At 42.1% G+C, this 27307-nt stretch overlaps 1 protein-coding gene across 2 annotated transcripts; it reads left to right on the top strand.

Moving 5' to 3' along the window:
- Positions 1-4405: 4405 nt before the first annotated feature.
- rspry1 (ring finger and SPRY domain containing 1) lies at positions 4406-27276 on the top strand. Of its 2 annotated transcripts, none has more exons than XM_046352215.1 (15): positions 4406-4563; positions 5561-6001; positions 6697-6749; positions 14059-14171; positions 23009-23135; positions 24029-24087; positions 24224-24290; positions 24390-24521; positions 24603-24718; positions 24896-25039; positions 25127-25238; positions 25397-25499; positions 25643-25795; positions 25924-26028; positions 26141-27276. In XM_046352215.1, exons 2-15 carry the CDS (start codon positions 5643-5645, stop codon positions 26235-26237), a joined length of 1740 nt encoding a protein of 579 aa, XP_046208171.1. In that variant the 5' UTR covers positions 4406-4563; positions 5561-5642; the 3' UTR covers positions 26238-27276. The 2 variants fall into 2 exon arrangements, with proteins under 2 accessions (XP_046208171.1, XP_046208165.1); XM_046352209.1 differs by lacking the exon at positions 4406-4563 and adding an exon at positions 4570-4950.
- Positions 27277-27307: the final 31 nt, after the last annotated feature.

A 27307-nucleotide genomic window follows, 5' to 3' on the forward strand; every position in this document is an offset into this window, starting at 1 on the left:
ATAAGGAAAGTATCTTTTCTATCAGAGAGAAATAGTTTTTTTTTAAAGTTGAATTACGACACACCTTTATAGGGTTCCCACACAGCCACACTTCCATGTTACAGCGCTTGTTCACAGAAAACAGACAAAGGACAGAGGAGTACCTGTGCTAATTAGCTATTTGCGTCTCCGAACAACTGTGTGTAAACGGAAGACGGACGCCACAACCGTGTTGTCACTGAAAAATACTGTTGGCTGCAACTGTTTAAACAGATTAAAACAGTGTACAGTATATTTAGCTTTTTTTTATTGTTTTGATGTGATATGAAAATAGAGGGCTTTATGTTTTTTAGAACCGTACCGCAATTGAGAATCAATTCACATTTAGATGGAGTATTTGGCCGTTTTGGTTGCCAGAGCCAATTTTTCTCTAAACAGATCATGTAAGGAGTAAGGTTAGGCTTTAAGTCCATTATTGGGCCCATTTAACTCAAGAACTTTCTGACCAATTTGAGCGCATCCAGAAGCGTGCTTGCTGAATCATCCTCGGCATGGAATGTCCTGGATACAACAATGCTCTAACTTCACTATCATTGCCCTCACTTAATGAAGAGAGAAACTTTGCCTTGACTTTTCAGGCAGGTCACCTGTGATACAAGTCAGTATTTGACTTCCATCCATGTCGAAATGTGACGTTTGAGAAACATGGATGAACGTCTAATTCTGATGTGAAACTTTGAGAGCTTGCAGCAGGCAGACTTTTCTGTCTCACTGATCAAGTTCCCCTTCAGAGACTGGTTACCTGCCTGCCGAGGACAAGTGTCAAGCAAATTCTGCCACAGTACACATCTGCTCTCAATTCTGCAGCCCAGGAGTTCATGACTGAGAGATATAAACAAAAGTTGCCTATTCCCTACCTATGCACATTTTTATTTGATTTATTTATTTAACTAGGCAAGTTATTTCAGAATAAATTCTTATTTACAGGCCAAGGACTCCTGGCCTGTGGAATTACGAGCAGGTGTGTACTGCCGTAGGATCTGCTTGACACTTGGCCTCGGCAGGCAGGTAACCAGTCTCTGAAGGGGCACTTGAACAGTGAGACAGAAAAATCTGCCTGCTACAAATGAATACACAACACTCCTGAATGTACATTACCAGTCCAAAGTTTTAGAACACCTACTCATTCAAGGGTTTTTCTTTATTTTACATTTTTCTACATTGTAGAACAGTAGTGAAGACATCAAAACTATGAAATAACACATATGGAATCATGTAGTAAACAAAAAAGTGTTAAACAAATCTAAATATATTTGAGATTTGAGATTCTTCAAAGTAGCCACCCTTTGTCTTGATGGCAGCTTTGCACACGCTTGGCATTCTCTCAACCAGTTTCACCTGGAATGCTTTTCCAACAGTCTTGAAGGAGTTCCCACATATGCTGAGCCCTTGTTGGCTGCTTTTCCTTCACTCTGCGGTCCGACTCATCCCAAACCATCTCAATTTGGTTAAGGTCAGGGTATTGTGGAGGCCAGGTCATCTGATGCAGCACTCCATCACTCTCATTCTTGGTAAAATAGCCTTTATGCAGCCTGGAGGTGTGTTGGGTCATTGTCCTGTTGAAAAACAAATGATAGTCCCACTAAGCCCAAACCAGATGGGATGCTGTGTCGCTGCAGAATGCTGTGGTAGCCATGCTGGTTAAGTGTGCTTTGAATTCTAAATAAATCACAGACAGTGTCACCAGCAAAGCACCCCCACACCATAACACCTCCTCCTCCATGCTTTATTGTGGGAGCCACACATGAAGAGATCATCTGTTCACCCACACCGCGTCTCACAAAGACATAGGCGGTTGGAACCAAAAATCTCCAATTTGGACTTTAGACCAAAGGACAAATGTTCACCGGTCTAATGTCCATTGTTTGAGTTTCTTGGCCCAAGCAAGTCTCTTCTTCTTATTAGTGTCCTTTAGTAGTGGTTTCTTTGCAGCAATTTGACCATGACTGCCTGACACAGTCTCCTCTGAACAGTTGATGTTGAGATGTGTCTGTTAGTTGAACTCTGTGAAGCATGTATTTGGGCTCCAATTTCTGAGGCTGGTAACTCTAATGAACGTATCCTCTGCAGCAGAGGTAACTGGGTCTTTCATCCCTGTGGTGGTCCCTATGAAAGCCAGTGTCATCATGGCGTTTGATTGTTTTTGCGACTTCATTTGAAACTTTCAAAGTTCTTGAAATGTTACGTATTGACTGACCTTCATGTCTTAAAGTAATGATGGACTTTTGTTTATCTTTGCTTATTTGAGCTGTTTTTGCCATAATATGGACTTGGTCTTTTACCAAATAGGGATATCTTCTCCTACCTTGTCACAACACAACTGATTGGCTCAAACGCATTTAGAAGGAATAAAATTCCACAAATGAACTTTTAAGAAGGCACACCTGTTAATTGAAATACATTCCAGCTGCATTAAGTATTGCAGTGCATCTCCTCCTCATGGATTGCACCAGATTGACCAGTTCTTGCTGTGAGATGTTACCCCACTCTTCCATCTAGGCACCTGCAAGTTTCCGGACATTTCTGGGGGAATGGCCCTAGCCCTCACCCTCCGATCCAACAGGTCCCAGACGTGGGATTGAGATCCGGGCTCTTCGCTGGCCATGGCAGAACACTGGCATTCCTGTCTTACAGGAAATCACGCACAGAACGAGCAGTATGGCTGGTGGCATTGTCATGCTGGAGGGTCATGTCAGGATGAGCCTGCAGGAAGGGTACCACATAAGGGGGGAGCATGTCTTCCCTGTAACGCACAGCATTGAGACTGCCTGCAATGACAAAAAACTCAGTCCGATGATGCTGTGACACACCACCCCAGAGCATGACGGACACTCCACCTCCAAATCGATCCCGCTTCCGAGTACAGGCCTCGGTGTAACACTCATTCCTTAGACGATAAACGCGAATCCGACCATCACCCCTGATGAAACAAAACTGCGACTCTTCAGTGAAGAGCACTTTCTGCCAGTCCTGTCTGTTCCAGCGATGGTGTGTTTGTGCCCATAGGCGACGTTGTTGCCGGTGATGTCTGGTCAGGACCTGCCTTACAACAGGCCTACAAGCCCTCAGTCCAGCCTCTCTCAGCATATTGCGGACAGTCTGAGCACTGATGGAGGGATTGTGCATTCCTGGTGTAACTCGGGCAGTTGTTGTTGCCATCCTGTACCTGTCCCACAGGTGTGATGTTCGGATGTACCGATCCTGTGCAGGTGTTGTTACACGTGGTCTGCCACTGCGAGGACGTTCAGCTGTCCGTCCCGTCTCCCTGTAGCGCTGTCTTATGCGTCTCACAGTACGGACATTGCAATTTATTGCCCTGGCCACATCTGCTGCCTGCTTGCAGCATGCCTAATGCACATTCACACAAATGAGCAGGGACCCTGGGCATCTTTCTTTTCGTGTATTTCAGAGTCAGTGGAAAGGCCTCTTAGTGTCTTAAGTGTTCATAACTGTGACCTTAATTGCCTACCATCTGTAAGCTGTTAGTGTCTTAACGACCGTTCCACAGGTGCATGTTCATTAATTGTTTATGGTTCATTGAACAAGCATGGGAAACCGTGTTTAAACCCTTTATAATGAAGACCTGTGAAGTTATTTGGATTTTTTTAAAATTATCTATTAAAGACAGGGTCCTGAAAAAATGACTTTTCTTTTTTTGCTGAGTTTAGTTTTGATGTCTTCGCTATTATTCTACAATGTAGAAAATAGTAAAGAATAAAGAAAACCCCTTGAATGATTAGGTGTTATAAAACTTTTGACCGGTAGAGTACATATTATCATGAATTTCACTTGTGATTTAAACTTGAATGTGTTGTAATTGTGTATGTATTGTAATATCCATGTATTTCAGTGTCTTCGCCTGCAATGTAGGTTATCAGTAACAACTTGAACTTGAATGTGCCAGAGATCTACATTTGCTCCTTGCTCCAGGGGTGTAGTACTACTATGGCAGACCCTAAAACAACACATCTCACTGCACCTATCTGGTGTTTGTTTTTTTCAGACAAGTGTGGTGTGTTCCTTGACCTCTATTATCAAAGCAAGTAACTTATTCAAAATGCCCTCCGTTTGATTTTTACAAATATTTATCCTGGTTATTCATTCACGTAGTCCTACATATCTTATAATAATCAATAGCTTCCAGTCCAAATGACATATACATCTAAAACCACTTGACCTCCCTCCATTGTACACCCATTATAATTGCAATTTTTTTATTTAACAGATTTTATATTAATATTTTCTGTGATGGGTCTAATTTTCAATAGCTCACTCTCCATATGAGCTGCAGATCTACAGCCAATTGCGGTGGTTTCGTGACCTCTCTTATCAAATGGACATCTTTTATTTTTTCAAAATTCCTCCCTGTTGATTTTCTACAAATATGTATTATATTACAGCTGTGGTTATTCATTTACGTACAGATCAAATGTTCAATAGCTTCCAGTCCAAATAACATATACATCTAAAATCACTTGAGGTTAGGTCTCTGAACTCCCTCGTCCATAGTACCAAAGGCACTCGGTAAGAAACAAAAAAATTAACTAAAGTTGTTTAGAAACTCGTGCTACCGCATCAAGCTACTCCGGTCCTGGTGACAGCTGATCAGATGGGGGATAGCCGACACTACGGAACTAGCTATCCGTACAGCCGTCAACGAAATCAGACAAAGGGGTGTGAGGAAGTAAATGTTTTCCACGATTGAATCAAGAAAGAGTGGATTAAATATGAATGTTAACTAGCTTGTTAGTTTATTTTTTTGATAGCTACCGTGTTATCTAGGAAGGTAGGCTACACGTTAGCTAGCGAGCCAAACGTAAACGCCTTTTCCCTAAAGCTTTTGAGGCCTGTTCATCCTGACAGTTTATTTTATAGTTCGTTAACCGAGGACACAACCAGCTCATTTGCGAGGTAAGTAACTTGCGAGCCATTTTTCGTTGCTGTACTAGGACCAACAAGCATCTCACGAGAGCCAACATTGGCAACGTAGCCTAGACCGATTTCTAGGTATCGTGTGGGAAATGGCTGTGAACTATTTATGTTAACCTGTTGATGCCAGATAGTAAGCTAACGTTAAGGTTATAATTTGGTAATCTAATTATAGCTAGCTAGTTTAATAAAAGTTCTCATTCAGATATAGTTAACTAACTACAGTACAGTACAGGTAACTCATTAGCAATTTTAACATGGCTGTTACAGCCAGTCAATTTATCCTTGGTGTAAATTGGTCATAGCAAACTAACGTTAGTTAGCTTGCTAGTCAGCTACATTTCCCTGAAATATAACTGCCAAACAACCGTCTATAATGTTAGCCGGAGTTGCTGATTAACATTACTAACTAACATTAGCTACATAAGTTCATTTCGCAGAGTATTTTGTTTTTCTTCAACATGTAGCTAGCTATTCTTTCTATACATGTTATTTTACACAGGTTAGAGTTTGGGAAGTGCACGTGGACTTCCACCCGCTAGAATGGTTTTTGCTCACTGTAGCACTGCTGATCTGTGCTACTCCCTCCTAGCTATCTGCCATCCGCAGCAGCAGGATGACTGACGTCCCCATCCGAATCATCATGAGACGACTCCACCAGGGCTCCAAATGATATGATAGTAGCTAGCTGGATTGCATTCTGTGCCAGCAGGAGCCTTGTGCAGGTTCTGCTGCTCTCATTGGAGCAGTTATCGCTACGGTTTTGGGAAAGCCTTGAGACATCCGGGACTATGGGAAACAGCTGCGTTTGTAGAGAAGAAAGTGACGTGGAGGATGGATCCGCAGTTCGCAGGCAACTCAGGCGAGTTGATCACCCCGCTGCCGATCCCCCTGAGGCACGAAGCAGTCGGCCCCGGGACCCTGTCAGACCCCCACGGCGTGGCCGGGGACCCCATGAACCCCGCCGGAAGAAACAAAACGTCGATGGGTTGGTGCTGGACACACTAGCTGTGATCAGGACTCTAGTTGACAAGTAAGTGTTTGAAATGTAGTCTAATTCCCAACCAAGCTAGTGGACATGACATGCATAATAAACTTTGCTTCCCTTCACAGGTCGTGTTATGTGTCTGGACTGTAGTACAGTTTGTTCAGATTGTGCAGGCTCTTTGTTGGCACTTCAGACATTCACAGCACAACCATCTGGGGTCTTAAGATGTTTGAGGGGTGTGTAAAACTCACTCGGGATAGGCTTACATCTTGGTACAAGCTTGTTGGCCATTGAGGTGTTATCCTCCAGACAGCCTCCTCTGCTCCCTCAGAACCCTGTCAATAGTGTTTAGGCTGACTGAATGCTTCCTCAGAGCTATAGAGGTCGGGGTATGATTTTACGCTCTAATGATGAAGGACTTGAACCTGTGAGCAGAGACAGATTCTTCTCTGGGATTATCCTCCAGGAGGAGTTCTCAAGGGAGCATTAGGTCTGCTGTCATTGGTCAGATTTACAGACAGGATGAGGGAGGCCAATGTGCCAGCTTCTCTATCAGACAAAACAACATCCTCAACAGTTACAGCCATCCATCGCATTGTTCCGCTCTGCCTCTAGCTTGTCATCTGAATTTCATAACTACTTAGAGCAAGAGACTTAACAATTCACCCACACATTACATGTGATGATTATTGAGCGTCACTGTCACAAGATTCTCTGTTCACAATCACTTTTGTTTTTAGCGACCAAGAGCCCCCCTACTCCATGATCACGCTGCATGAGATGGCAGAAACGGGTAAGACAAATGTCCTTATATGGTACTGTACATGAGCATTGATGTAATACATGGATTTCATAAGTTTCTCAAGAAAGATTATTCATTTTCTTCAGTATCAGATAGAACAGTAAGAGGAGCTCTGTCCTCTGTGGCTGTCTCCTGTGTCAAATTAAGTAATTAGTGTGTCCTCTTCGTAGCTGTAACCTCTGGATATCGATAGAGTGGATCATAAGGGTTCCCAGGCTTTGCCAGTCATTACCCTCTGTTAAAGGCTCTTCTAGCCTACACAATGATACTAATGCAGGCTTCCCATTCAGTCTCTAAGGCAATAATGAAATGCCTTTGTGCCTGCCTATTAGTCATGACAATCTCACCTGATCCCACAGCAAGATTGTGTTCATTTTACATTGAGACTTGCTTGTAAAGTTTTACTATTCCCTATTAATGCTACTTGTTTTTGAGAACCAGACCCATAGTGCCAGAGCATGGTGCTAGTTCTTGTGGACAGTCAGTGGCAGGTCTGACCCTCTCTTTAGCTGGTTTCAGAGGTGGATCTAGTGGGGCCTAACAGTTTTAACATATGTATCCAGCCCACCAGCTTGCCTCTCCTCTCGTTGCCCAGTCTCACTAGGATTTTGTGACTTTTTTGTGATTTCAGCGGCCAAAAATGCTTGATTTAGTGGCATCTTTTCAGAAATTCTGAGCTACATTTTGCAATGTTTTTTTTTCATGTTAATTTCAAATAAAGCAATAAAAAGTAATGTGCTCTGTTTTAGGACGATTTTTAAGCAGAATACACAATACCCCCAAAAATTGAAGCATTTTAAAGTGCTCAATTTGGTTTATTTTCAACATTAAAAAAAATGCATTCCCCCATAATCTGTAGGTACTAAAAAAGATTAAACTAGGATAAAAGAAACACCTGGGGTCCAAGCTGCATTTAAGACCTATTATATCTCAAGGTCAACTTGAGACAAAGTGCTCTTTTGTGCTGTTTCTTTTGAAGAAACGCAGCTCTTTTTCTGAACATAATGAGAGGTGAAAAATAACAATTGCACCAATTAATTAGATAAAATATATATCCGTGTGTCATTCATAATCCACTCACACACACCTCTCGTCTCCATCAGGCTTGGGGCATGCTATAAACACGAGATTAACCTCCCATTCCCACCCACACTCTCTCAAAAAAACAAATGGATTCAAAGCTGATCAATCGCTTTCAATTTGAGGATCAATATTTATTTCGCATAAGTTGTCTTCAAAATACTTGATTGTGATTATTTATTTATTTTTCCTGAAAAGGTCGTAAGGGAGATAAACAACAGAAAATGTAAAAATAGAGTATTGTGGTTGATATGTACTTTTAAAACAGTATTACCGTTTATAAAAAATTCCAGGAAGATTGTACTTTCGTGATCCGTATTAAGTTTTACAGAGTTTAAAACGGCAAATCTGACAAATTGCACTCATAGACATCCTGGGGAGAGCAGAATGCCAACCACCCTACTAAAGCCAAGGTTAGCGGAGTAAAAGTTTGAGTAAAATGCCACTCACCTTGATTCTTTCAGCGCTTGCCACAGTCTTCCCTGCTACCACTTCAGTCATGGTGATCTGCCGCTGCTGTGGGAACTGTTCTCACATTCTCATATGCTTTGCTGATTCGAAGTGACTGTTGATTGTCGACTTTCTCTTGTGTTCCAGCACAACGTTACAAGGTGTGCAAAACAATTTCCCACCACTTTCATGTAAAACATTTGGGAATTGTTTCGCACTTTAGCTGTTATTTTTTGATGGCAAATGATTGATTTCTGTTCATTGTACTGTGCCTGTCAGCCATCAACAATCAGCCATCTTCGCACGTGAAAACACTTGACAGGCCGTGGGGGAAAAACTTTGTTGACGTGTGGTTGGGTTGGGTCATTTTCCACGGTAATTGGTCAAAACTATGAACACGCTTTAATGCACTAAAAGGGCGGGGATTGGTCAAAATTGTGAGCTTTCGCATAATATTGATTGTTTTGATTTTGCATTGAATTTTGCAATTGCAGAATCCTGGGAGGACTTGTTGCCACAGCTGTGTACTGTTTACTTTATTTATAAGTGCATCTCTTGTTTTAATGGTTGAGAGAGACTGGTAGCTTTGGAGTTGGGCAGTCAGGTGTTGAGTCACTGCTACTGGGAAGGGTAGAATGGAGTTATTCCTGGGCCTGTTATCGGGAATAGGAGTGGGATTTTTCTAATGTTACACACTGATGTTTTGGATATCTGTAAAAGGGTAATTCCCCGTTAACGGAATTGCGCTGAGACACACTGATTTTTCACTTTAAAATGTATGCCAAACAAAGTTGAACAAACCATCCAACTACACTACATGGCCAAAAGTATGTGGACACTATACATTAGTGGATTTGGTTATTTCAGCCACACCTGTTGCTGACAGGTGTATAACTTGAGGACTCAGTGACTTTTAACGTGGCACCGTCATAGGATGCCACCTTTCCAACATGTCAATTCGTCACATTTCTGCCCTGCTAGAGCTGCTCCGGTCAACAGTAAGTGCTGTTATTGTGAAGTGGAAACGTCTAGGAGCAACAATGGCTCAGCCGCAAAGTGGTAGACAAGCTCACAGAACTGGACCGCTGAGTGCTGAAGCGTGTAATGTGTAAAAATAATCTGTCCTCGGTTGCAACACTCACTACAGAGTTCCAAACTGCTTTTGGAAGCAACGTCAGCACAAGAACTGTTAGTCAGCAACTTCATGAAATGGGTTTCCATAGCAGAGCAGCGGCACACAAGCCTAAGATCAACATCCGCAATGCCAAGCATCAGCTGGAGTGGTGTAAAGCTTGCCAGCTTTGGACTCTGGAGCAGTGAAAACACGTTCTCTGGAGTGATGAATCACACTTCACCATCTGGCAGTCCAAAGGATGAATCTGGGTTTGGCTGATGCCAGGAGAACTCTACCTGCCCCAATGCATAGTGCCAACTGTAACGTTTGGTGGAGGAGGAATAATGATCTGGGGCTGTTTTTCATGGTTTGGGCTAGGCCCCTTAGTTCCAGTGAAGGGAACTCTTAACGCTACAGCATACAATAACATTCTAGATGATTCTGTGTATCCAACTTTGTGCCAACAGTTTGGGGTAAGCCCTTTTTCAGCATGACAATGCCCCTGTGCATAAAGTGAGGGCAAAACAGAAATGGTTTGTCAAGGTCAGTGTAGAAGAACTTAACTGGCCTGCACAGAGCCTTGACCTCAACCCCATCGAACACCTTTGGGATGAATTGGAATGCCGACTACAAGCCATCAGTGCCAATAATGCTCTTGTGGCTGAATGGAAGCATGTCCCTGCAGCAATGTTCCAACATCTAGTGGAAAGCGTTCCCAGAAGAGTGGAGGCTGTTTTGCAGCAAAGGGGGGACCAACTCCATGTTAATGCCCATGATTTTGGAATGAGATGTTTGATGAGCAGGTGTCCACATACATTTAACAAATTACACTGAACATTTTACAAAAACACATTTGTTAACAGAATTTCTGTAAAATCTCCCTCCGCTTTTTTATGTACCACGTTTACCAAAAACTTTAAATATTTGCTCCGAATTAAGATTCAAAGATGTCTGCAGAAGGAATGGGGTGTCAGCTATGAAATGACACCTTGTCTTATTCAACTACAGTAAGTAAAGTGGTTTTACAGCCGTTAACATAATTACATCACGGGTCCCTGATCTGTACTTTACAGAAATGCATAATAATAGATATGAATGTCATTCTCTTCATGACGATATAGCCTGAATTGTAGGGCCCTATAAAATCTGCGTCGCTGTGAATGTGAACAGAATCATGTAATCCAGACATTTTTTAAATGGAATTCAACAATCTTTTTAGTAGGAAATCAATTAACTGTATTGAATTTATTAAAACATTTATTAATATGCCTAAAATGATCATAATGCATCAGTGATTCCTATTTTCCTTCAACTTTCTGAAGAGGAAATGCAGTAATGTCCCTGTCTTTGTGGGCACATTTCTACCACTTTGTGTAGTTGTTAGCGATTTTTCTTATTTGACCTTTATTTATCTAGGCAAGTCAGTTAAGAACAAATTCTTATTTTCAATGACTGCCTAGGAACAGTGGGTTAACTGCCTGTTCAGGGGCAGAATGACAGATTTGTATCATGTCAGCTCGGGGGTTTGAACATGCAACCTTCCGGTTACTAGTCCAACGCTCTAACCACTAGGCTACCCTACCGCAATGCGTCTTCTGGTAGATGGAAAGGCATTCTCGAAAACCCTCTCAATTAAATGTTAACTGCAAAGTAGCCTGCTATTATGATTATTTGCATCAATAAGTATCTTGCTGGTGGGCAGTTGAATTAGGGTATCAACACAACAACAACAAAATTCCAGACCCTGTGGTCTCCTGATGGGGTGTAAGCGTTGTTGCGGACTTACAACATCCAGTTTTTGTTTTTCTATTACAGTATGATTTTGAGAGCAAAAAAATGGAGAAGAAACGAAACCTGGGAAAAAGCCCAGGAGAAAGCATAAATAGGATTAAAAATAAACTGATGTAGTAGTACAGGGATAGGCAACTGATGGCCTGCGGCCCCCTTTTTTGTAGACCTGCATCTACATTTTTGTATTTTATGAACTCAGTCAGTCTCAACTTACTGTTGAGCGTTAGAATAGTAGAATGCACAATGTGCAATTTCGAAATGTTGTGCATCATCAGTTTCTCTCTCTGTCAGTCACTAACCATATTTACATCCACAGCGTTTATGCAAGTGAAGTCATACTGTATAAAAAAAATCACGACAGCTGTGATGGAAACACAGTTTCGGTACAATTTGATAAATGCCAACAAATAATTTGTTTGTTTAACATGGTGGGATCCAACATAATTTCGCTTGGGGACCCCAAAAGGCTAGAGCCAGCTCTGACTGCATGCATGGGTATGAATGTGGGTACACAGACCGACGAGCAACCGCGGCCCCCTGACGAGCAGCTGCGGTCCCCCACCCTATCAAAGTTGTCCATCCCTTTTTATAGGGCTCTAGAATAGGTACACAAAAGTAAGGATATTGCATACTTCTATTCCTCACACTGGCTATTATTTTAATGAGCTCTGCCCTCTAAAAAACACCTAATTTGGTTGGTTAGGACCAAACCTGAACCAATTATAGGTCTGTTTCACAAGTTTGGACATCAAAGTACAGCACAGTAGAGCTCAGTATAGTACAGTACATTATACTGTACTCATACAGTACACTGTACTGTGTAGTGTTGTCACGATACCAGAATTTACTTCGATACCAGGTTTAGCATCATGATACTCAATGCCAGAATTATACCACGGCAAAACAATAAAGCATGTTTATATAAAAAATATAAACGCAACATGTGAATTGTTGGTCCCATGTTTCACAAGCTGAAATAAAAGATTCCAGAAATGTTCCATATGCACAAAAAGCTTATTTCTGTAACATTTTGTGTATACATTTTTTACATCCCTGTTAAGTGAGCATTCCTTCTTTGCTAAGATAATCCATCCATCCACCTGACAGGTGTGGCATATCAAGAAGCTGGAGAAGTGTGTTCTTCAGGCCTCCTGAGTGGCGCAGCTTTTTAAAGCACTACAGTCCCAGGTCTGATCCCAGGCTGTTTCACAGCCGACCGGGAGACCCATTTGGCCCAGCATCGTCCGGGTTAGGGGAGGGTTTGGCCAGCCGGGATTTCCTTGTCACATCACACTCTAGTGATCCCTTGTGGCGGGCAGGTTGCCTGCAAGCTAACTTCGGCCGCCAGCTGGACGGCGTTTCCTCCGACACATTTGTTGCGGTTGGCTTCCGGGTTAAGAGAGCAGTGTGGCTGGGCAGGGTTGTGTTTCAGCGGTAGCATGGCTCTCGACCTTCGCCTCCCAAGTCCGTAGGGGAGTTGCAGCGATGGAACAAGACTAAATACCAATTTGGAATCGGGGAGAAAAAGGACTAAAAAACAAATGTGTGCTCTTTGCGAATGAATCCTGGTTTTAACTGTACCGGGCAGAAAGCGTGTATGGTGTCATGTGGCCGAGCGGTTTGTAGATGTCAACAGAGTGCTCCATGGTGGCTGTGGCGTTATGGCATGGGCAGGCATAAGATACAGACAACAAACACAATTGCATTTTATCAATGGCAATTTTGGATGCACAGAGTTACCGTGATGAGATTCTGAGGCCCATTGTCGTGCCATTCATCCGCCGCAATCGCCTCATGTTTCAGCATGATGAGGCACAGACCCATGATGCAAGGATCTGTACACAATTCCTGGAAGCTAAAAATGTGTCTGCATACTCACCAGACATGTAACCCATTGACTCTCTTTGGGATGCTCTGGATCAACGTGTACGACAGCGTGCTCCAGTTCCCGACAATATCCAGCAACTTCGCACAGCCATCGAAGTGGAGCCTGATCAGCTCTATGCGTAGGAGATGTGTTGTGCTGCATGAGGCAAATGGTGGTCACACCAGATACTGACTGGTTTTCTGATCCACGCCCCTACTTTTTTTAAGGTACAGTATCTATAACCAACGGATGCATATCTGTATTCCCAGTCATGTGAAATGCATAGATTAAGGCCGAATGAATGTGTTTCAATTGTCTGATTTCCTTATATGAACTAACTCAGTGAAATTTTAGAAATTGTTGCATGTTGAATTTGCTTTTGTTCAGTGTAGTTTGCAGGGGTCTTCACTTCAATATTGTCTTAATCAAGACTTAATCTGGTCGATGTTTTCTAAGAGCCCTTTTCTATCTTTTTGACCAGAAATCAACGCCTTTGCTTCTTCCTCGTTTTTAGGATGTAAAATGGATATGTATATGGGTTCATTTCTCAATATTGATGCTTAGCTTTCATTTGACACTCAATTTCATATACTCCTATGAGCTGTTGCTCTTCATGGGTCCTTTTACATGGAAATGTCCAAAAGACATCATCTGCCTTGTGCTGCTGTTGCCACAGAAGTTAAAATTGAGTTACATAGTTTAACACAGGGAAAGGTTAGAAATGATTCAATTATATTGAATTAAGGGTGGCTAGGGGGAAGAGAAGCAAAAATAATACCTCACTTTCCACCAAATTCAACAGTAATTGAGTTTCAGTTTCTGGCCAGTTGAGTGATGCACAATACGCCTCAAAGCAGACGTGCTTAGACATTAAACCTCAGACCGCACATATCTGCATCTAGTGTGACAACTACAAATAGGCTGTTAATGAACCAGTTTTGCTATCCCCTGCTAACCTCCACCTTTTCCCCCTACCCTACCCCCTGTGCCACCCTAAGATGACGGCTGGTTGGAGGTGGTACAGTCTCTGATCCGGGTCATACCGCTGGACGACCCACTGGGACCAGCTGTGATTACCCTGCTGCTTGACGAGTGCCCACTGCCCACCAAAGTGAGTATTAGTTACCACCTGGGTCTCGTCTGTGTAATGCCTCCAAGATCCATCTTCCTTGCCTAATGCCTACACAAAACTCTAATTCAAAGCTCAACTTCCCAAAGCATGGCCATCCACTCTTAGACACTCATTGATAGCAGCTGATTACAACACACCAAGCTCATTTTCCAGTAGGGATGGGGGTGTGGGATTGACAGTTACTAAAAAACTAGGGTTGAGGAGTGATGTTGCCACTACAGTGCATCTGTAAGATGGTTGGAGACAAAGTTTCCAGTTCAGGGTACTTATTAACTAACTAAAAAGTACAGTACAGGGACATTGGAGCACATGGGGTTAGGATGTAGATTTGATGGCTTGTAAGGCCAGTAGGTAAGTTTGTGATGCAAGTTATGATATGAGGTTGTAGTTCTGGGGGTTATAAAATTGAGATGTTAACATACAATCATGACTGACAAGTGCAAAAGGATAAGAAATTGAAAGTATCAAACAAACAGAGGATGTACAGTGCCTTTGGAAAGTATTCTGACCCCTTTACCTTTTCCACATTTAAGGTTACAGCCTTATTCTAAAATGGATTAAATAGTCCCCCCCCCTCATCAATCTACACACAATATCCCATAAGGACAAAGCAAAAACAGTTCTTAAATACATTTTTGCTAAATTATAAAAATGAAATAAAAAGTATTCTTACCCTTTACTCTGTGCTTTGGTGAAGCATCTTTTGGCAGTTAGTATCTCTATTTTATAACATCCTTGAGTCTTCTTTGGTATAACTCTACAAGCTTGGCACACCTGTATCTGGGGAGTTTCTCCCATGCTTCTCTGCAAATCCTCTCAAGCTCTGTCAGGTTGGATGGGTAGCGTTGCTGCACAGCAATTTTCAGGTCTCTCCTGAGATGTTTGATCGGGATCAAGTCCGGGCTCTGGTTGGGCCACTCAAGGACATTCAGAGACTTGTCCCGAAGCCACTCCTGCGTTGTCTTGGCTGTGTGCATAGGGTTGTTGGGACTGGAGCAGGTTTTCATCAAGGATCTTTCTGTACTTTACTCCGTTTATCTTTCCCTCGATCCTGACTAGTCTCACAGTCCCTGCAGCTGAAAAACATCCCCACAGCATGATGCTGCCACCATCATGCTTCTCCGTTATAATAATAATAATATATGCCATTTAGCAGACGCTTTGGATGGTACCAGGTTTCCTCCAGACGTGACGCTTGGCATTCAGGCCAAAAAGTTTATTTTTTGTTTCATCAGACCAGAGTATCTTGTTTCTCATGGTCAGTCTTTTAGATGCCTTTTTGGTAAACTCCAAGTGGGCTGTCGTGCCTTTTACTGAGGAGTGGCTTCAGTCTGGCCACTCTACCATAAAGGCCTGATTGGTAGAGTGCTGCAGAGATGGTTGTCCTTCTACAAGGTTCTCCCATCTCCATAGAGGACCTCTGGAGCTCTATCAGAGTGACCATCGGGTTGTTGGTCACCTCACTGACCAAGGCCCTTTTCCCTTGATTCTGTCTCTGAGTTCTACAGACAATTCCACCGAACTCATGGCTTGGTTTTTGATATAGGCCTGTTTTCGCATTGTCATTATGGGGTATTGTGTGTAGATTGCTGATATTTTTTTATTTAATCCATTTTAGATTGAGACTGTTACATTACAATGTGGAAAAAGTCAAGGGTCTGAATACTTTCTGAAGGACCTGTATATACGAAGGTATGTGGACACCCCTTCATTGAGTGGATTTGGATATTTCAGCCATACCCGTTGCTGACAGGTGTATAAAATCGAGCACACAGCCATGCAATCTTCATTGACAAACATTGGCGGTAGAATGGCCTTAAGAGTTCAGTGACTTTCAACGTGCCACCGTCATAGGATAGCACTTTTCCAACAAGTCAGTTTGTCAAATTTCTTCCCTGCTAGAGCTGCCCCGGTCAACTGTAAATGCTGTTATTTTGAAGTGGTAGGCCACACAAGCTCACAAAACGAGACCGCAGAGTGCTGAAGCACGTTAAAATTGTATCTCGGTTGCAACACTCACTACTGACTTCCAAACTGCTTCTGGAAGCAACGTCAGCACAAGGACTCTTCATCGGGAGCTTCATGAAATGGGTTTCAATGGCCGAGATGCCGCACACAAGCCTAAGATCACCATGCGCAGTGCCAAGCGTCACCCCTAGTGGTGTAATGCTTGCCGCCATTGGGCTCTGGAGCAGTGGAAATGCATTCACTGGAGTGATGAATCACACTCCCCGTGTGGCAAACCGACGGACGAATCTGGGTTTGGCGGATGCCAGGAGAACACTACCTGCCCCAATGCATAGTGCCAACTGTGAAGTTCGGTGGAGGAGGAATAATGGTCTGGGGCTGTTTTTTCATGGTTCGGGCTTGGCCCCTTAGTCCCAGTGAAGGGAAATCTTAACGCTACAGCCTAATTGACATTCTAGATTCTGTGCTTCCAACTGTTTGGCAGCAGGTTGGGGAAGGCCCTTTCCTGTTTTAGCAGGACAATGCCCCTGTGCGCAAAGCGAGATCCATACAGAAATGGTTTGTTGAGATCGGTGTGGAAGAACTTGACTGGCCTGCGCAGAGCCCTGACCTCACCTTTTTGGGATAAATTGGAATGCTGACTGCAAGCCAGGCCTAATCGCCCAACCTCACTAATGCTCTTGAGGCTTAATGGCAGGAAGTTCACGCAGCAATGTTCTAACCTCTAGTGGAAAGCTTTCCCAGAAGTGTGGAGGCTGTTATAGCAGCAAAGGGGACCAACTCCATATTAATGCCCATGATTTTGGAATGAGATGTTCGGCGAGCAGGTGTCCACATACTTTTGGTCATGTAGTGTTTCTAACATGCTGAAGTGACACGTAATTTTACTGAAGTGACAAGTAATTTGGCAGCATTATATAAACTTCAACTAAAAATTCTTATTTATACATGTTCTTAGATAAAATAATAAAATATATTTTCCCTGTTTCATTTCATTATCATAAACAAATTGTACATATATTTCAATTCCAAAAGGAAACTATAAAATAACACATATGGAATCATGTAGTGACCAAAAAAGGGTTAAACAAATCAAATTATATTTTATTTTTGAGATTCTTCAAAGTAGCCACCCTTTGCCTTGATGACAGCTTTGCACATTGTTGGCAATATCTCAACCAGCTTCATGAGGTAGTCACCTGGAATGCATTTCAATTAACCGGTGTACCTTATTTTGTGCAATTTCTTTCTTTCCTTAATGCATTTGAGCCGACAAGGTAGGTGTGGTATACAGAAGATGGCTCTATTTGGTAAAAGTCCATATTATAGCAAGAACAGCTCAAATAAGCAAAGAGAAATGACAGTCCATCACTTTAAGACATGAAGGGCAGTCAATCTGGAAAATTTCAAGAACTTTGAACGTTTCTTCAAGCGCTATGATGAAACTGGCTCTCATGAGGCCCGCCACAGGAAAGGAAGACCCAGTGTTACCTCTGCTATAGAGGGTAAGGTCATTAGAGTTAACTGAACTTCAGATTGCAGCCTAAATGCTTCACCGAGTTAAAGTAACAGACACATCTCAACCAGAGGTTGACCGATTATGATTTTCTGACACTGATAATTGGAGGACCAAAAAATGCCGATACCGATTAATCAGATTTTTTTTGTTGTTATATGTATATTTTTAAATATATATATTTATTTTAGACCAAGTTGATTTTATTGACTATTATATTAAGTTAAAATAAACATTCAGTATTGTTGAAACTGTCATTATTCCATATGTATATATACTGTCATTATTCTATATATATATATATATATATATATATATATATATGGAATAATGACAGTTTCAGCAATAATGATTGAACAGTTTTATTTTAACTTAATATAATACATCAATAAAATCAATTTGGTCTCAAATAAATAATGAAACAACATGTTCAATTTGGTTTAAATAATTAAAAAACAAAGTGTTGGAGAAGAAAGTAAAAGTGCAATAATTGCCATGTAAAAAAGCTAACGTTTAAGTTCTTTGCTCAGAACATGAGAACATATGAAAGCTGGTGGTTCCTTTTTAACATGAGCCTTCAATATTCCCAGGTAAGAAGTTTTAGGTTGTATTTATTATAGGAATTCTAGGAATATTTCTCTCTATACCATTTGTATTTCATATACCTTTGACTATCTGATGTTCTTATAGGCACTATAGTATTACCAGCCTAATCTTGGGAGGCTTGAAGCCATGAACAGCGCAATGCTTGAAGCACAGCGAAGAGCTGCTGGCAAATGCAGGAAAGTGCTGTTTGAATGAATGCTTATGAGCCTGCTGCAGCCTACCACCGCTCAGACTGCTCTATAAAATATCAAATCATAGGCTTAATTATAATATAATAACACACAGAAATACGAGCCTTAGGTCATTAATATGGTCAAATCCGGAAACTATCATTTTGAAAACAAAACATTTATTCTTTCAGTGAAATACGGAACCTTTACGTATTTTATCTAATGGGTGGCATCCCTAAGTCTAAATATTGTTGATGCATTGCACAGCCTTCAATGTTATGTCATAATTATGTACAATTCTGGCAAATTAATTACGGTCTTTGTTTGGAAGAAATGGTCTTCATACAGTTCGCAATGAGCCAGGCAGCCCAAACTGCAGCAAATACCCTGACTCTGCTTGCAAAGAAATGCAAGATAGAAAAATACATTAATGTCAGCAGGAAATATTAACTAAATATGCAGGTTTAAAAACATATACTTGTGTATTGATTTTAAGAAAGGCATTGATGTTTATGATTAGGTACACATTGGTGCAACGACAGTGCTTTTTCAAGGATGCACTTGTTAAATCATCACCGGTTTGGCGAAGTAGGTTGTAATTCGATGATAAATTAACAGGCACTGCATTGATTATATCCAATGCAGGACAAGCTAGATCAACTAGTAATATCATTAACCACGTGTAGTTAACTAGTGATTGTTTTGATTGATTTATTTTACAAGGTAAGTTTAATACTAGCTAGCAACTTACCTTGACTCCTTGCTGCACTCGCGTAACAGGTAGTCAGCCTGCCACGCAGTCTCCTCCTGGAGTGCAATGTAATTGGCCATAGTCAGTGTCCAAAAATGCTGATTACCGATATGAAAACTTGAAATCGGCCCTAATTAATCTGCCATTTGGATTAATCGGTCGACCTCTGATCTCAACATCAACTGTTCAGAAGAGACTTCATGAATCAGGCCTCCATGGTCAAATTGCTACAAAGAAACCACTACCAAAGGACACCAGTAAGAAGCAGAGACTTGCTTGGGCCAAGAAACCGGAGCAATGGACATTAGACCGGTGGAAATCTGTCCTTTGGTCTGATGAGTTCAAATTTGAGATTTTTGGTTCCAACCGTGAGACGCAGAGTAGGTGAAAAGATGATCGCCGCATGTGTGGTTCCCACTGCGAAGCATGGAGGAGGTGGTGTTATGGTGTGGGGATGCTTTGCTGGTAAACACAGATTTTATTTAGAATTCAAGGCACAGTTAACCAGGATGGCTACCATAGCATTCTGCAGTGATACACCATCCCACCTGGTTTGGGACTATCATTTGTTTTTCAACAGGACAATGACCCAAAACACACCTCCAAGCTGTGTCGGGGGTATTTGACCAAGAAGGAGAGTGATGGAGTGCTGCATCAGATGACCTGGCCTCCACAATCATCTGACCTCAACCCATTTGAGATGGTTTGGAATGAGTTGACCACAGAGTGAAGGAAAAGTAGCCAACAAGTGCTCAGCATATGTGGGAACTCCTTCAAGGTTGTTGGAAATGCATTCCAGGTGAAGCTGGTTGAGAGAATGCCAAGAGTGTGCAAAGCTGTCATCAAGGCAAAGGGTGAATAATTTGAAGAATCTCAAATATATTTTGATTTTAAAAAATTGGTTACTACATGATTCCATATGTTATTTCATAGTTTTGATGTCTCCCCTATTATTCTACAATACATAAAATAGTTTTTTTTTAAAGTTTAAAAACCCTTGAATGAATAGGGGTCCAAACTTTTGACTGGTACTGTACAATAATGCAAAGTACTCACTTTCAGTCACGCACAACATGGAATGGAAAAGTTGGCCACCCCAAACATTCACCAACAAAAATAATTAAGACTGGAGGGAGAAACTGCTGCTTAAATAGTAAAGGGTTCTAATTAGGGATGTTAATCGCTCAGCCGCCCAAAATTAATTTGACCGGTCATGCTTATCAGTCTATAGGTGAATTTGCAGTGTCTTTGTTGACCAGAATTATTATTTAGCTGAAAATAGTAATGTACAGTGACTTTAAAGTAGTTGCCGTACGAAAGGTACTTTCTAATGGCTGTCTCTCGTCAGTGATCCGCGAGCCAGCTAGAACGGAGACTCGTTGCTAAGCAACTCCAAATCAGGCTGCAGGGAGGAGCAGCACGAGCAGCTAAGAAGAGCTGTGCCAGCAACCAAAGTTTCACAGCATTTCTCTACTGTTCATATCTACTTTTTGAATTGTCCAGAAGCCAAAGGCACAATCCTAGTCATATTAACAACCCATCTTATATGTTGCATATTTACGTTTTCCCTCTTTCTCAGTTTCTAACGGAGACGTTCATCACTCTGTCACATGAAACGGCTCTCATCAGGTGCATCTTTTCGAACCGTGTTTTCCCACATTGTAATTTAGGAAATGTTTGTAAATGATGTATTACATTCTCTGCTTCATTACAATAGTTGCATGTTTAATATGAGAGGATAGACTTGCCATAGTCACTTTTTTTCAAAGCTAATTAAAAATATTCAGTTACTTCCATGCATAGGATTTTCGGTTTAAAGGATTTTTAAGCCTTGCTACAATTGAGACATGGATTGTGTATGTGTGCCATTCAGTGGGTGAATGGGCAAGAAAAAATATTTTAAGTACTTTTGAATGGGGTATGTTGGTAGGTGCCAGGCACACTGCTTTGAGTGTGTCAAGAACTGCAATGCTGCTAGGCTTTTCACGCCCGATCGATTCCTGTGTGTATCAAGAATGGTCCACCACTCAAAGGACATCCAGCCAACTTGACACAACTGTGGGAAACATTGGAATCCACATGGGCCAGCATCCCTGTGGAATGTTTCCACACCTTTTGTAGTATCCATGCCCCGATTTAATTGAGGCTGTTCTGAGGGCAAAATGGGGTGCAACTCAATATTAGGAAGGTGTCCCTAATGTTTTGTACACTGTGTGTACTGTGCCTTCAAAACCTATTCACACACTTAGATTTTTCCCCACGTGTTGTGTTACAGCCTGATATTAAAGTTGATTAAATATATATTTTTTTTGTCACTGGCCTACACACAATACCCCTTAATGTCAATGTGGATTTATGTAATAAAAATAATAAATTAAAATTGAAAGGCTGAAATGTCTTGACACAATACATATTCAACCCTTTTGTTATCGCAAGCATGAATAAGTTCAGGGGTAAAATATTTCGTAACAAGTAACGTAATCGCTCTGTGTGCAATAATAGTGTTTAACATGATTTTTGAATGACAACCATGTCTCTGTCCCCCACATATACAGATAATTGTAAGGTCCCTCAGTTGAGCAGTGAACACTGATTCAACCACAGAGGCCAGGGAGAATATCCGATGCCTTGCAAAGACAGGCACCTAATGGTAGATAAAAAAAAATACAAAAATCAGACATTGAATATCCCTTTGATCATGGTGCAGTTATTAATTATATTTAGGATGGTGTACCAATACACCCAGTCACTACAAAGATACAGTTGTCCTTACTAACTCAGTTGCCAGAGAGGAAGGGAAAAGCTCAAGGAGTTCACCACGAGGCCAATGGTGACTTTAAAACAGTTAGTTGATAGCTGTGACCGGAGAACACTGCGGCTCGATCAACAACATTGTAGTTAATCCACAATACTAACCTAATTTACAGAGTAAAAAGAACACAGCCTGTACAGAATAAAAATATTCCAAAACATGCATCCTGTTTCCAACAAGACACTAAATAATACTGCAAAAAACTGTGGCAAAGCAATTTACTTTTTGTCCTGTCTACAAAATGTTATGTTTGGGGCAAATCCAATACAACATAACTGAGTACCACTCTACATATTTTCAAACAGTGGTGGCTGCATCATGTTATGGGTATGCTTGTAATTGTTAAGGACTACAGAGTTTTTATGGATAAAAAAAAGAAGAAACGTAATGGAGCTAAGCACAGGCAAAATCCTAGAGAAAAGCCTGGTTGTCTGCTTTCCACCAGACACTGGGAGATGAATTCACCTTTCAGCAAGACAACATTTGCAAACAAATCTACACTAAAGTTACTTTCCAAGAAGACGGTGAAAGTTCCTGAGAGGCCGAGTTACAGTTGACTTAAATCTACTTCTACAATTATGGCAAGGCCTGAAAATGGTTGTCTAGCAACGACCAAAAACAAATTTGACAGTGCTTGAATCATTATTTTAAAGAATAATGGGGAAATGCTGCACAGGTGTGACTCGAAGGTGATTACTTATGTAAAATAGATTTTCTGTATTTCATTTTCAATCAATTTTGCAAACCTTTCTAAAAACATGTTTTCACTGTCATTAAAGGGTATTGTGTGTAGATGGGTGAGGAAAAAATAATACACTTTGAATTCCGCTTGTAACACAACAAAATGTAGAATAAATCAAGGGGTATGAATACTTTCTGAAGAAACTGTATTATGAAAGAAAAGACTATATGAAGTTTCAATAGACATTTCAAGAGACATTGTTTTCCTTCGTTGGGCTTTCAAAACAGTGCTTGTTTCCCCTCCTTTGTCAGGATGCTCTACAGAAGTTGTCTGAGATGTTGAGCTTGAGTGCCACTGTGGCCCGCCAGGATGCCATGATCCCTTCTAAGCACCGCAACACTACTGCTGTACTGGGCTGCCTGGCTGAGAAACTGGCTGGTAAGTGTGGATGCAACCTGATCTCCTTCATTCTCTTACACACACACACACGTTTTATTTACTATCCATGTAGGGACAATTGATTCCCATTCAAAATCCAATTTTTCTTAACCTAACCTTACCCTAATTGTAACTCTAAACCTAACCCTTAAGCCTAAAAAAATATTTTTCCTTGTGAGGACTGGCGAAATGTCCCCACTTGTCCAAATTTTCCTTGTTTTACTAAACTTGATGACTTCTGGTCCCCACAAGAATGGTAAAACCAAAACACACACACACACACACACACACACACACACACACACACACACACACACACACACACACACACACACACACACACTTGAACTCACATAATCAACAGTGAAAAATGAAAATGCTCTCAAGTGCCACAGGTTATTTGACCCTAGTTGACGAACCAGTATTTGGCATACCAAATGGTCATTGTGAACTGAAAGAGCTGATCCTGCAGGTTTGAGTTGTATGCTTGTCATGACACGGCCAAAATGCTCTGCCTTTGCTCTGACAGTTCTGCTGAGCCTTCAGCACTGGGCTGGGGAGAGGGTGGCCAGGGTGAGACAACTCAGTCTGTCTGACATACCCAACAGGGGTTGCCTCTACTATTCAATGTCTGTCTGTTTACACCCCGAACTTTGAATTACGCATCTTCTTTCTCTGGAAGCGTTGTGCTACTATTTTTCTTTGTATTATTATTTTTTAACTCTGTATCGTTGGGAAGGGCACGTAAGCAAGCATTTCACGGTAAAGTCTACACCCATTGTATTCGGCGCAATGTGAAACATATTATATATAATTTTTGTTGGGGGTGCAATCCTGTCCCTTTACTGTGGCCCTTAGTGTTGTTCATTCACCGCCCACTCCACATGTCTCAGGTCCAGCCAGCATTGGACTCCTGAGCCCTGGAACACTGGGGTACCTGCTGGAGAGCCTGGTGAGACCACAACAAACATGCAGAACCACACAAATGCTGTTGCTCTGTCAATAGTCATATACTTGGGTTACATGTCATTTTTCTGTAGAATGAGGCTGAGACCTTGTCTAATTTATCTGAACATCTCTGTTCCCAGAGTTCTGAGGCCCATCCTACTGTAATGCTCTTTGCCCTCATAGCCTTGGAGAAGTTCTCACAGACCAGTAAGTTTGTCCCCTTATCCTGCACATCGTTCTGAAGGTTGCTATGCTATCCCATTGGCCACAAAACGGACTAGTAACTGTTATATTTCCCTGTTGCAGGTGAGAACAAGCTAACAGTGTCTGAGTCGTGTATAAGTGAACGACTGGGGGTTCTGGAATCGTGGGCTGACCACACAGACTACCTGAAGCGCCAGGTCGGCTTCTGTTCCCAATGGAGCCTAGATAACCTCTGTGAGTAGTAGGGTACATCATGTTAGGGAGGACAGTTCTCATCCACTGACTATTAATATTCTCTCCATCCTTTCTCCTCAGTCCTGAAAGATGGCCGTCAGTTCACCTACGAGAAGGTGAACTTGAGCAACATCAACGCCATGCTGAACAGCAACGACGTCAGCGAGTATCTCAAGATCTCTCCCAGTGGACTGGAGGTGAGGGGGCCTCTCTCTGTAACACGCCTGACAGAGCAGTGTGACTAGAATGATCCCTGTTGCGCACACAATAAATTATTATACTTTGTTTGTTATGCTAAATGCCAGTATCACACTGATCAGTATCACCCTGTTCCATAGAGATAATGGATCTGCCCTTTTCTCCACTCTCCCAAGGCGCGCTGCGACGCGTCCTCCTTTGAGAGTGTCCGCTGTACCTTCTGTGTGGACTCAGGCGTGTGGTACTATGAGGTCACAGTGGTCACCTCCGGGGTCATGCAGATTGGCTGGGCCACCAAGGACAGCAAGTTCCTTAACCATGTACGTCCTTACATGCTGTACTGATACACACTGCAAGCAGTGTTTATTTCTGCTAGAAGACTGAATGCCGTAATGTGTGTGTTTCAGGAGGGTTATGGGATAGGAGATGATGAATACTCGTGTGCATATGATGGCTGCAGGCAGCTAATCTGGTACAACGCTCGCAGTAAACCACACTCCCACCCCTGCTGGAAAGAGGGTAAGTGCATCCCAAACTCCATACAGTTTCATGTTGTAGCTCAGAGGCAGGCTGTAATGGCGAGATGTCTGTCAACACCTCGGCTTACACACATTTGTTACCAAACTACTGTCCCACACAAGCATATGCTTAAACCTTACACTTTCTTTGATCTGTAGGAGATGCCATAGGTTTCCTACTGGACCTCAGTAAGAAGCAGATGCTTTTCTACCTGAATGGACATCAGCTCCCCTCAGAGAAGCAGGTGTTTTCCTCTGCAACGTGAGTGTACACACCCTGCTCCTGCTTGCTCTATTTTCTGGCCATAATCCAAAGTGCACCCCACACAAGTATTGACATACTGTACATTTCAGTAACTCACTGCCACGTCCAATATCCTCATTAGTCTTCCTTTCTTTTTCCAGGTCTGGCTTCTTTGCAGCAGCAAGTTTCATGTCCTACCAACAATGTGAGTTTAACTTTGGGGCGAAGCCCTTCCGCCATCCCCCGTCTGTCAAGTTCAGCACCTTCAATGACTTTGCCTCACTGGCGTCTGATGAGAAGATTATCCTTCCCAGGTAAGTCTGAGCTAATGTAGCCCTGGGCAAAATGGTTAGGCTTTAAATGATCACTCTAGTTGAACAGGACATCTGCACATTATGTGAACTCCCATGTACCATTTAGTGACTGCTTGTGTGTTCCTCAGACACCGGCGCCTGGCCCTGCTCAAGCAGGTGAGCATCAGAGACAACTGTTGCACCCTCTGCTGTGACCAGATGGCCGATACAGAGCTGAGACCCTGCGGACACAGGTACAACAACTTCCCTCTCTGTTTCACACCTTGTACCTGTATTGAGTATCTAGGCATTTGCCTGTGTGTTACGGATCCTTATGTGGTCTCTGTGTGTGTTTTGTATCCTTAGTGGGATGTGTATGGAGTGTGCCTTACAGCTGGAGACGTGCCCGTTGTGTCGCCAGGACATCCTGACCCGTGTCAGACTCATCTCACATGTGTCCTGACACATCACCTTCAAACCAGGACATGAACGCTCCTCCCCTCCTATCACTTTTATCCCAGTAATCAACCCGACCAATAGGACTGTGAGGCTGTGCCAGGGTTCCTGATCGGACCCTGGGCCTAATGTGAGGAGGGAGTAATGGGACCTGACAGAGCTCCAGGAGAGATACAGTGTGGGGGATAGGACAAGGAGGGGTAACCCTTTCTTCTGCTGCACTCCATGGCGTGTTCTCTCTGTGAGGAGATGGGGCCCCCACACCCCGTCTGGGAGCAAAAAAAGTGCTTGGCGAGTGAGGGGGCAGTGAGAGGAAGACAAATAGAGACATTACCAGGCAGCAGCATTTCCAGAATCACCCCATCAATCTTAATGTCATAAACTCCGTGTCTGCACATGGATCTGCCTAATGTTCCCTCTCTTAAGCTCTGGTCAATGTGTCCTGTGTAGCTCTGCTCAGAGGTTTTACATGTATCTGTGATTCTCTTGTTTTATTCTGACTAAACGTAAAGGCACAACAACGAAGAGACAGCCTTAGTTGGCTCAGTTGGCTTCGCCAATGATGTTAAGGCCCTGCTCGATCATACAATACTAGCACAGATTTGTCCCTCTCTTCTACTTGAAGCATTTCTGGGTTGAGTAACCATGCTGTTATAAATGAGATTGAACATTTTATGAAATAACTGTTACTCAAAATATTATTATATATCTACAATTCAAACAAAATGTAATGAAATTGGGGTTATTGAAATCACAGCTAATCACATTTGAATTATGGGGTTATATGAAGTGGTTGTGGAAAATCTGAAGGTACTACATCTCAATCAATACGAATGACTACAGTTGGCCACAGTGTGTATATATGGAGGACCAGTTGTCTCCAGTCCATTCCTGACAATGAGTTAGTCATGGAAGAAATTAAGAGTTAAATGTTCAATTGTATCTGTCTTTAATGGAGTAGCCCCAGGGGTCACAAAGATGTGATTTACTGAATAATCATTGTTTTCTGGGTTATGATAATTGTAATAAATGTATTGTGTTGCATAGTTGCTTGTCAAAGATGCCAACTTTATTGAC

This window comes from Oncorhynchus gorbuscha, linkage group LG01, assembly GCF_021184085.1.
Source record: "Oncorhynchus gorbuscha isolate QuinsamMale2020 ecotype Even-year linkage group LG01, OgorEven_v1.0, whole genome shotgun sequence".
NCBI lineage: Eukaryota > Metazoa > Chordata > Actinopteri > Salmoniformes > Salmonidae > Oncorhynchus > Oncorhynchus gorbuscha.

Bases quoted from the DNA above. Each gene is read 5' to 3' on its own strand.
- rspry1 (XM_046352215.1), top strand. From the start codon at position 5,643: ATGATAGTAGCTAGCTGGATTGCATTCTGTGCCAGCAGGAGCCTTGTG. The intron at 25,040-25,126 runs GTACGTCCTTAC...TGTGTGTTTCAG, and splicing joins ACAGCAAGTTCCTTAACCAT to GAGGGTTATGGGATAGGAGA. The intron at 25,500-25,642 runs GTGAGTGTACAC...TTCTTTTTCCAG, and splicing joins CAGGTGTTTTCCTCTGCAAC to GTCTGGCTTCTTTGCAGCAG.